Raw genomic sequence first — 12,263 nt, 5'->3', positions numbered from 1 at the left:
CAACGATCTTGTTAACTTCACTGGAAAGGAGTCAGCTAGACAAGATGGGCCTTCTGATGTGTTATAGCACCACTCATGACCATCCTTGCAAAATAAATCAATCAACCAATAAACTTGAGAGCAATCCTGCTTCTACATCTAGCTACCAGTTCACAAGAACACGGGACAGAGGAACATGTTATACGCTATCATGTGCTCATCCAAACCCAGAATATGGGAAATTCTACAGAAAAACAATGTGGTCTCTTCATCAAATAAACATGATGGGGAAAAATAGGGGAAGGTTAGAGGAAGAAGCCGTTATAGATTAGAAGATATTTAGAGATTACTGATGATATACAACATGCAGACCATTTTCACATCCCAATTCAATCAAATCAACAAAGACATGTTTTGTTTTGTTTCTTTGAGACAGCTGGGGGGAACACATTATTAGATAATAGAAGACATTAAGAAACAAGTGTAAACTTTTTTGGTACGATAATGGTATAGCGGTTATGTTTTCACAATGTCTGTAATTTAATAAAGTTTTGCAGGGTAGAGTGATATGCCATCTGGAGTACTAAAGTATTTGCCTTAAAATACTCCAGCAAGTAAAAGGGGAGAGTGGGAGCCGCAGACAGGAAGAATGGCGAAGTCCTGATAGTGACTGGAACTGGGTGATGAATTCTCAAGTCTCACGATACAGCCTTCTGCATTTTTATATGTCCAAATTTTCCTAATAAAATTCTTCAAAAAAGCAAGTTCCTAAAACATAAATCTCATCACACAACTTCCCTCCAAACTTCTGCCGGCCCTTCTACTGCCCAGACGGTTGAGTTTAAATCCAGGCGCACACGAATTTCTTCCCAATTTCTGCCCCCGTGTCACTCCTGCTCCTTTCCAAGTGAAAGCTCCGGTACTTCTCACCATCACCCCAAAATCTGTGCTTCTGCAAAACTCTGCATCTTTGTACCTGCCTCCCCTCCTAGGACCCTTGAATTTCTCATCTCTTAGGGCTTCGGCCAAAGGACGAATCTTCTGTAATGCACCTTTGATGCTTATCCTCTGACTTTCCACAGCGGCCTCACAGCTGCCCGAGATCGTGTCTCACTCCGTGTTTCAGGTTCCGTCCACCTGGCCCTCCCCTTCACGTACCGTGAGCGCCTTGAAGGCAGAGGCGCATCTTATTCTTCTTCTTCCTAATGACTTACATATGAGAAATGGATTTTTTTAATGAATGAACATGAAATAATTAGCAAACAAGAGGCTGGACTTATCCCTTTCATCAGGTAAAACAACTTAAAAGAAGTCTACAATTCCAAAGACTCTCGCCTGTACACAGAAAGACCCCCGGGGTCCCCCCCCCCGAAATCCACAGCTGGGACCCCACAGCGCGAGGTCAGCCTCCTCTCGGCGCAGCTACTCGGCGCCTCCCTGTTGTCTCACCTGGTCCTGGCCACCAGCCAGGCTGCTGGCCCCATGTGGTGGCTGCTGGGTCACCCGTCGGCTGCTGCCCAGCGCAGCTGATTTACAAGGCCGCATCAGCTTCTGGCGCACAGCGAAGCGATTCAGTTACACCTCCACACTTATGTCCTTTTCCATGATGGTTTATTACGGGTATGCAGACAGTTTTCCTGGGCTCTGCAGTAGGACCTTGTTGTTTATCCACTCTATAGATGATAGTTTGTATCTGCTAACCCCAAACTCCTAATTCATCCCCACCCCTTCCCCTTTGGTAACCATCGGTTTGTTTTCTATGTCTGTGAGTCGGTTTCTGTTTCGTAAATAAGTTCATTTGTGTCATATTTTAGATTCCACGTATAAGTGATATTTTATGGTATTTGTCTCTCTGACTTACTTTGCTTAGTATGATCATCTCTAGGTCCATCCATGCTGCTGCAAACGGCATGATTTCATTCTTTTTGATGACTAATACTCCACCGTGTATAGGTACCACATCTTCTGTGTCCATTCACCTGTCCATGGACACTTAGGTTGCTTCAGGTCTTGGCTACTGTGAAGAGAGCTGCTGCTACCTATCCTAATTCCTCGGTCACCTGGGAAGAGCTCTAATGCTGGCTCCTTAGCACAAAACTTTGAAACAAGACTTTTCCTCTGGTCATTAGACTACTCCCAAGATAGTTACAACCTGTATGTTTTAAATAAATGGGTTGATGCAAATAAATAATATAGCACTTTGGCTTTAGGCTTCAAAATATTCTGTGTGAAATTATTATTTAGCATTATCTAATGAATCAGTAGGTTAGTTGCACCAGGGTAATCCAGCCCTGGAGTAACTGGCCAGATTGAGTGAAGTCAGGACATAAAAAATAGCTACCATCTGATGAACAGTTGTTTGCCATCAAATGATACAAAGAAATTAGTGTTAACTTTTAAAATAACTAAAAAATAGTCGAACAAAATTAAAACCACACATATCACAAGTCTGAGCACTTTCAGTATACTAGTAATCTGTCTTCTTACTCATTTTAATAGTTTCACACATAAAGTAAACATACTATTTATTATCCAAATTAGGACAACTTTGAAAATGAACGGGACTCTGATCACAGTCACACCAGGTCGACAAGCTTTTAAGCTGGGACTGGCCCGGGCAGGTCAGGGTCAGTCACCCTGCCCCACCTGCTCAACGCCCAGCCTACAGGAATGGTGATCAATACTGTGCATGAGGTGTGATGGCAAAACAACTGAACAAGGCACGCACACCCCAGCATCACTGCCTCTACCGAACCACCTCTGGAAACCATGAGCTTTTCAATAGTGCAACCACTGCTCGAATAACTTTTGGAAGCTCACCCCTGCACTTTTAGAGCCATCACCACGCTTTCCTTGGGTACAAAGAGGAGGCGTTACTAGAAATTTTCTTGCATGACATATAGATTCTTATGAAGACAATTCCAAAATAAATAATTTAAAACCATTTTGGGCCATGGAACTATTGGAATAAATGTTTACTTCACAAAATGTACACTCAAAAATAAAACCTATTTGGGTGCACAAATTCTAATTCATTTTACATTAAAAGAGCACATATATTATTTTATAGGCAGTATTTCAAAAAGCTATCCTCAGACAAATTTTAAAATAAAGGCAAAACTATCTCCTAGCTGAGTACTAGGGACACAAATGATTATTAAAAAACACAGTTGTGGGCTTCCCTGGTGGCGCAGTGGTTGAGAGTCCGCCTGCCGATGCAGGGGACATGGGTTCGTGCCCCGGTCCGGGAAGATCCCACATGCCGCGGAGCGGCTGGGCCCGTGAGCCATGGCCGCTGAGCCTGCGCGTCCGGAGCCTGTGCTCCGCAACGGGAGAGGCCACAGCAGTGAGAGGCCCACGTACCGCAAAAAAAAAAAAAAAACAGAAAAAAAAACACAGTTGTTTGCTGGTTAGAATATGCATTGATAAAAAATTATTTTAAAAGAAAGGCAGGGGCTTCCCTGGTGGCACAGTGGTTAAGAATCCACCTGGCAGTGCAGGGGACACGGGTTTGAGCCCTGGTCTGGGAAGAACCCACATGCCACAGAGCAACTAAGCCCGTGCGCCACAACTACTGAGCCCGCACTCTAGAGCCCGCGTGCCACAACTACTGAAGCCTGCATGTCTAGAGCCCATGCTCTGCAATAAGAGAAGACACCACAATGAGAAGCCCACGCACCACAACGAAGAGTAGCCCCCGCTCACCACAACTACAGAAAGTCTGCAAGCAGCAACAAAGACCCAACACAGCCAAAAATAAAATAAAATAAATAAATTTTAAAAAAAAGAAAGGCAGAAGGCAAAATCCTTTTATATGGTACTACTCTTGAAAGTAAGATCATACATGGACAACTTGTAAGGCCCCTCAAGAGCAAAAGATACATATGATCTATCTTCATAAAACTGTGACCATTTAAGGGTCTGGTCCATTTAAGACACTCTATATTTACTTGGGGAAGAAAAAAAAAAAAGCTATCTCTTAAAAAAGAACCAAAAATGTAAAAACAATAAAGTGTTGCCATGACAGGCCAGTAGAGGTTCTTCTGTGTCATGTGACATCCATCATCAAAGCTCAAGCAGACCAGCGGCCGCCTTGTCCGTAGATTTTCAGTCACTAAAGATGAAGGTCTGGAGTGTCTCACACAAATGAATGTTAAATAGCACCTCAGTTTTTCTTTTTAGCTTCAAATACCCGATGGTCAGCAAAAAGGTAAAAAGGTATCCGAATGCTAAATGACAAAAAGTATTTTAATGAACAAATACCATTTCTGCATCATGTATATTTTCTGGTGAAGAGTATCAACAATCACTTTTTGGGGTATTTTAGAATCCATTCCTAACTTCTGTGATGCTTACTAAGTCCTAGGCAAGCAGTGCTCCCAGATTTAAGTAGATAAACTGACGAATCAAATAGTCTTAAATACTGCTGTAGTAAAACCTCTCCACAAGACAAAGAGTTTGGTGAATGGGAAATATCACAGTTTTCACATAGGTAGCAAATATTTGTTTCTTGCATGAACAGAACGATGACGAGATGAACAAAGCATTTTCTCCTACTGGCTCTCTACTTCTATACCTACAGTGAAAGAATCACAAGAACTTATGAACAGCAAAACTATTTTGCTGGGCTTCCCTGGTGGCGCGGTGGTTGAGAGTCCGCCTGCTGATGCAGGAGACACGGGTTCGTGCCTGGGTCCGGGGGGATCCCACATGCCGCGGAGCGGCTGGGCCCGTGACATGGCCGCTGAGCCTGCGCGTCCGGAGCCTGTGCTCCGCAACGGGAGAGGCCACGACGGTGAGAGGCCCGCGTACTGCAAAAAACAAAAAAAACTATTTTGCTAAAGTGGGAAAAGGTTAGCGACCAGTGCATTTTTGCCATATGCCTGTCCACTGATACTACTCAATGATTAGGTCAAAAAGTCATAGCAGTATAAATACTGGAATACTTTATAAAAGACAGAATTCAGGAGAAAGTTCACCTGACATAAGAAATAGAGGTTTCAGTCTTACAAAAATTCAAAATGTTGTTAGTGCCTAGAATTTTAAGTTACTTATAAAATAGTAAGGATAGCTTAGAAAAAGACACTTCCAAGTGGACAAGTGTCTTCCTTAAACTAGGACAAGGATTAAGAATAAGCCTCAGGGACTTCCCTGGTGGTCCAGTGGTTGAGAATCCGCCTTCCAATGCAGGGGAAGTGGGTTTGATCCCTGGTCGGTGAACTAAGATCCCACAGGCCAAAGGACAACTAAGCCCACTCGCCCCAACTACTGAGCGCCACAACTAGAGAGAAGCCCACGCACCACAACGAAAGATCCCGCATGCCACAACGAAGATCCGGTGAGCCGCAACTAAGACCAGATGCAGCCAAATAAATTAAAAAATTAAAAAAAAAAAAAAGAATAAGCCTCAAACAGACCAGTCGATCAGGAATCATTCTCATTCAGACTGTCATCAATAATTTTAAATCAAGAGAGTTGCAAGTTGGGTTTAACCAGAGCCTTGGTAAAGTGAAAGGGCCAATAAAGCCAGTATTCTATAAGTCAAGACTTCTTGGGAGAAGTTTCAGCAAACTTATCTCACTAATAAAAGCAGGAAAGTTAGAAATAAATTTAAGAAGATTTCAATCAAAATGTCTAAATTTTGAGAGTAATATGAACCAATCACTTAGTAAGACAGGTGCATTTGTATTTGTATAGTGTTTTTACTGAAAGAAATAGGGAAGGAGGGAGTAGGCACCCATTCTAGAAAAGTGAAGTATAACTGCAGCAAAAAACTAAAGAAAACATTCTCTAATCTGAACTCATCTTGTGAAGGATTTCCTTTACAAAAATTTTAAAAGTACTGAAGGTTTTGCTTAGTAATTTAAAAACTGTATTTATTAAAGACTCTGCCACTACAGCATACAATTAAAAAACTGGTAATTCTACTCCTCTAAATGGATTTCAAACTACAGCCCAAACCAAAAGAAAACCTACCATAGTGGTTAAGAGTGTGGCTGCCTGTCTCTGTCACTACTAATGGGTGAATCTGGGCTGGCACTGAACTTACCTAAGCCTCCGTTTTCTCATCTTAATCCATGAAAGTGCTGGCCCAGCATTTGGCACAGACAGAGGACACGTGCTGGGTGAGCAGAAGCTGCCTCTATCACGGCTATTATTGTTAACAACCGCTACACACAGTCAAGTCCCAATACTGTTTTTGTCATTTAAAAAATACTAAGTATGCAGCTGAAACTCAAATTGTTGGGAAAGAAGGGATCAATATTCAGCCCTTAAAAAATAACTTCAACAACTAAGACTCTTTATTGTGAGCAATTTTCACTATATAGTTCTAAGTTCAAGAACCTCTGTCAGTATTCTAAAAAATGATAATTATTTCTAATGAAAAAGAAAACTAAAAGCAAAAGCAATAAGTTGAATTAGAGTCAGTTCAATTTATAAATAGAAGCTATAAATGAAACTTACAAAGTAAAGTAAAATGGGAAATTCTTAGAAGATTCATAAATAAAGCCAATTCAATAATGTGTGGAATATGAGAATCAAGGATAAAACAATGGACAAATCCATAGAAGGAAACGCTTAAACCGAGTCTGTGCATTAGTTTTAATGTTATCCCACTTTAGACCACCATCAAGTCTTTTTTCAAACTGCTGATGATAGAAGTTTAACTCATCTGAGTTCCTTTCAATTCTTTATCCTTCCTTACCACCAACAAGAGCTACTAAAAAACCATAAAGTGGTTAAAAATTGAAGTGGAAATAGAAAAGAAAAACAGAAGACCCGGAGATAATCAGACCTATGAATAATCTGAAACGGATTAAAATTTATAGCTTTATAAAGTGATCTAAGAATTGTTTGAATTAGCAGAAAAGTCAGACTTAGAAATATGTTAATAATGCTGATTAAATATAAGAGTATGTGTTGTATCTGTAATAGTAACATAAATTTTCCTCAGGTATACAAAAACATGATGAATATGACCATATTTAATGTGACCATAGTTAATAATAATAATGTGACCATAGTTAATAATACTATGATGAATAGCATAAAAAATATTCCTCAGGTATACAAAAACATGATGCTCACATCATGGACGAACAAGTAAAGTTTCAACACATCGCTTTTCTCCCCACTATCATCTTACTCTTAACTTAAAGGAAAATAACAACATGCCCCAACTATACCTGTATGTCACCTGCAATCACAGCTTGGCTACAGAAAAAAGAGCCTGGCAAAAATCAATGAAAGCATTCTATGAGAATCAACTGGCTATACAGAACTCACAATAGGAATGTTGTATATTTTATTATTATTTGTAAATTCCTTACTATACATTCTGTATATTATTAAAATTTATAATAAACTTATTATACTAAAAAAACCCACTATGAGATAAAATATAATACCTGGACATCCTTCTTCACTGGTTTAGCTTTGTTATCCGCAACTTTCTTCCTAAATTCAAGAAGAACTTCTTTACAGTCCTCAAGGTGAACCTCAGGCTCCCAGGTATCATCATCTGATGTGTATCCTTTCCATCGAACTTTATAAACGATCTTGCCCTGTTATATAAATTAAAAACAGGCAAATAGAGGATATTAGACTTGACTATAGCTCCAAAGCCATACAGTTGCTGAGAATACATGAACCAACCTGAAATGGAGATTAAAATCATGGTAAAGACTGTTCATCTCCTGAGATCATTTGTGAATTCCTTAAAATACATAATGAAAGTCCATCCGATCTAAGTACAGCTGTAGCTTCTCCCTCTGAGGGCAAGTGCTTACTGTAGTGGAATAATAAAATATCAGTCATATTTTAATCTGTCCCCTCCAAATGTGAATCAGCCTAAAAGCCTCTCTTAAAATGTTCTCTGCAAGACATGAGAAGCTGGTAATTGTAACAGTTTCTGGGGAGAAGGAAGGAAGGAGAGTCAATCTTCAATCTATTTTGCACGTATTACTTTTCACTTAATAACTAATTTTTAAATTAAGTAACCACAATAAAACAAATGTAAAAAAATGTTAATCTCCTGAAGCAAGTGGCAAAAACAAAAACAAAAACAGTATCACACCAAAAGCAAAAGCAACAAAAGCAAAAGTAAACAAGTCATACTACATCATACTAAAAAGCTTCTACACAGCAAAGGAAACCATTAATAAAATGAAAAGGCAACCTACTGAGTGGGAAGATATTAGCAAATCATATATCTGAGAGTCAATATCCAGAATACATAAAAAACTGATACAAGTAAAAAGCAAAAAACAATCTGATTAAAAAATGGGCAGAACAACTGAACAGTTTTCCAAAGAAGACATACAGATGGCCAACAGATAGCTAAAAAGATGCTCAACATCACTAATTATTAGAGGAATGCAAATCAAAACCACAATGAGTTGTCACCTCACACCTGTTAGAATGGCGATTATCAAAAACAGAAGAAATATCAAGTGCTGACGAGGATGTGGAGAAAAAGACCTCTTTTTTGCACTTCTGGGTGAGACTGTAAATTGGTGTAGCCACTAAGAAAAACAGTATGGAAGACCCTCAAAAAATTAAAAACAGAACTACCATATGATTCATCAATCCCACTTCTGGGTATTTATCAAAAGAAAATGAAAATACTAACTGGAAAAGATATATGTACCCCATGTTCACCGCAGCATTAGTTACAATAGCCAAAAAGTGGAAACAATCCAAGTGACCATCAATAAATGAATACAGAAAACGTGGTATGTGTATATAGACACACACATATATATCACATACATATATAATCATATACATCACACATATATGTATGTACACACACACACACACACACACACACACAATTATTCAGCCATTAAAAAAAAGAATGAAGTCTTGCCATATGCAACAACATGGATGGACCTCAAGGGCCTTACGATAAGTGAAATAAGTCAAAGAAAGATAAACACTACATGATCTCACTTACACATGTAATATAAAAAGATAAACAGGGCTTCCCTGGTGGCGCAGTGGTTAAGAAATCTGCCTGCCAATGCAGGGGATGCGGGCTCGAGCCCTGGTCCAGGAAGATCCCACATGCCGCGGAGCAACTAAGCCCGTGAGCCACAACTACTGAGCCTGCGCTCTAGAGCCCGCGAGCCACAACCACTAAGCCCGCGTGCCTAGAGCCCGTGCTCCTCAACAAGAGAAGCCCGCGCACTGCAAGGAAGAGTAGTCCCAGCTTGCTGCAACTAGAGAAAGCCCCCACGCAGCAACTAAGACCCAAGGCAGCCAAAAATAAATAAATAAATAAATTTTTAAAAGGAAAAGAAAAACAAACAAACACACAAAAAAACCCAAGCTCACAGATACAGAAAGCAGACCGGTGGTTGCCAGAGGCAGGGGTGGGGGTGGGAAATGGGTGAAGGGGGTCAAGAGGCACAAACAAGGTAAATATGTCGCGGGGATGTGACAAATGTGCAGCGTGTGGCCACAGTTAATAACACTGTGCTGCATATTCGAAAGGTGCTAAGAGTGCAGGTCTTAAACGTTCTCAGCACAAGAAAAAAATGTTAGATGTTAACTAGACTTACTGTGGTGATCATTTCACAATGTATACAAATATCAAATCATTATGTTGTACACCTAAAGCTATTATAATGTTATATATAATGTCAATAATACCTCAATTTTTTTTTTTTTTTTTTTGCGGTACGCGGGCCTCTCTCTGTTGTGGCCTCTCCCGTTGCGGAGCACAGGCTCAGGACGCACAGGCTCAGCGGCCATGGCTCACGGGCCCAGCCGCTCCGCGGCATGTGGGATCCCTCCAGACCCGGGCACGAACCCGTGTCCCCTGCATCGGCAGGCGGACTTTCAACCACTGCACCACCAGGGAAGCCCAATACCTCAATTTTAAAAAAATTAAAATAAACAAACAAATAAAACCACAATACCATCAATCCATGTTTTTAATAAACCAAAGACTGAGGTCTTTTTCTGATTATATAAGCAATGTGCAGTCTTTGAAAATCAATGAAAAACACGAAAAAACAAATAAAAGTCACCTCAAAATACTGATAACAATTTGATCTATTTCCTTCACCTTTTGCATTTATAAGTATATATTTAATGTATATATACTTAAAACACTGGGATACTATCAGTTTTATCTTGCTTTCTCACTGATATATCAAACATTTCTTGCTTTAATATCTTCCAGAAACATAATTTTTAGTGACTGAACATTATTCCATCATATAAATACAACAAAAAATACATGGGCTTCCCTGGTGGCGCAGTGGTTGAGAGTCCGCCTGCCGATGCAGGGAACGCGGGTTCGTGCCCCGGTCTGGGAAGATCCCACATGCCGCGGAGCGGCTGGGCCCGTGAGCCATGGCTGCTGAGCCTGCGCTTCCAGAGCCTGTGCTCCGCAACGGGAGAGGCCACAGCAGTGAGAGGCCCGCATACCACACACACACAAAAAAAACCAAACAAACAACAATGAAAACTCTCCCTTTGGAAACCAAAGGTTGTTTTGATTGTCTCCAATTTGTGTTTTTTATAAGTAACACTGTGACTCTGATTAGGTTGTTAGAATAAATTCCCAAAAGAGAGACAGGATCAAATAATAAAGCCATTTAAAGATTGTAAAAATGCACTGTCAAATGTCTTCCAGAAAAGATGCTCCAACTTTCACCTCACCTGATACAAGAGCAGGGATCAGCAAACTGTAGCAGGGCCTGCCTCTGTTTTTGCTCATCCTGTAAGCTAAGAATGGTTTTACATTTTTAAATGGTTGAAAACAAATCACCCGATCATTACACCTGAAACTAATGTAATATTCTAAGTGAATTTCACTTCAACTAAAAAAAAATTAAAACAAACACACAAAAACAAATCAAAAGAAGAATTCTATTTACATCAAGTGCCTCAAAATGTGTTGTGCACTGTCAAAATCTCTTCATTTATTGGTTCACTTAATCTTTAGAATAACCCTGTGAAGTATTAATATTCATTTTACAGATGAGGAAACTGAAGCTTCTAGACAGACTAACTACTAATGATTACACAGCTAAGGAGTAGTTCAGGGCTTCCCTGGTGGCGCAGTGGTTGAGGGTCCGCCTGCCGATGCAGGGGACGCGGGTTCGTGCCCCGGTCCGGGAAGATCCCACATGCCGCAGAGCGGCTAGGCCCGTGAGCCATGGCCGTTGAGCCTGCGCGTCCGGAGCCTGTGCTCCACAATGGGAGAAGCCGCAGCACTGAGAGGCCCGCGTACCGCAAAAAAAAAAAAAAAAGAGTAGTACAGCTGAAATCCAAACCCAGGACCCGGGCTGCATGCAGAAAGTCAGCCCGCACTGTGAAGGCAATACGTGTAAATGCCAAAGGCAGATGCGGGTAACACGTTCTAGTGAGTTCCCAAGAAGGAAGATCACTGTCTTTGAGAGAACGAAAGTTTTTTAGGAGAATGAGGTCACATTTCTACCATGACAAGGAACACCAACTCTAAACCCCCAAATTGTCTCTCAGCCTACAAAGTCTAAAATGTTTACTATATGGCAATTTACAGAAAAAGTTCTGCCATATTCCACATCCACTTACTAAATTATCATTAAGCCATTTACATTTTTTCTTTGAAAAATTACCTGCTATGTGCCCACTTTCACCACTGCTATTCAACGTTGTACTGGAAGTTCTAGCCAGAGCAATTAGGTAAGAAAAGGCTATAAAACGCATCCAGGTTGGAAAGGAAGAAATGAAACTATATTCATGGATGATATGATTCTATTTATAAAAAAATCCCAAAGAATACACAAGAAAGTAACCAGATCTAATAAATGAACTCAGCAAAGTTGCAGGGTACAATACACACAAAAATTAATTGTTTCTATACATCTGAAATGCCCAAACCAAAAATGAAATTAAGAAAGCAATTCCATTTACAATAGCATCTAAAGTATAAAATACTCAAGAATAAACTTAGCTAAGGACATAAAAGACTTGCATACTAAAAACTACAAAACACTGCCGAAAGAAATTAGAGAAGATACAAGTAAATGGAAAGACATCTGTGTTCTTTGGTAGGAAGACTTAATACCGTTAAGATGTCAACACTACCAAAGTGACCTCAGGTCCCTATCAAAATTCCAATAGCCTCGTTTGCAAAGGTAGTAAAGACAAACCGCAAATTCATATGGAATTGGAAGAAGTCCTGAATAGGCAAAATAATCTTAAAAAGAACAAATTTGGAGGACTCACACTTCTTGATTTCAAATTTTACTACAGAGCCACAATAATCAAAACAGTATGGTACT

The 12,263-nt window shown here is 40.1% G+C and overlaps 1 protein-coding gene across 9 annotated transcripts in view; it reads right to left on the bottom strand.

Moving 5' to 3' along the window:
- Nucleotides 1–12,263, bottom strand: part of MPHOSPH8 (M-phase phosphoprotein 8) — a 49,992-nt gene that overhangs the window by 28,617 nt on the left and 9,112 nt on the right. For 8 of the 9 annotated variants that reach the window (XR_002176733.3, XR_002176734.3, XM_019936961.3 and 5 more), the window contains exon 2: nucleotides 7,389–7,544. Coding sequence is in view for 6 of the 9 variants with exons in the window: in XM_019936961.3 (XP_019792520.2) it covers nucleotides 7,389–7,544 (156 nt within the window). In the remaining 3 variants the exon portion in view is untranslated. Of the gene's footprint in view, nucleotides 1–7,388; nucleotides 7,545–7,635; nucleotides 7,755–12,263 lie in introns of those variants that run through there. The other variant, XM_033843491.2, reaches the window with a different exon arrangement.

Source organism: Tursiops truncatus, chromosome 18 (genome assembly GCF_011762595.2).
Source record: "Tursiops truncatus isolate mTurTru1 chromosome 18, mTurTru1.mat.Y, whole genome shotgun sequence".
Lineage (NCBI taxonomy): Eukaryota > Metazoa > Chordata > Mammalia > Artiodactyla > Delphinidae > Tursiops > Tursiops truncatus.
The sequence above is the reverse complement of the archived record's forward strand: the minus strand, read 5'-3'. Positions and strand labels throughout refer to the sequence as shown.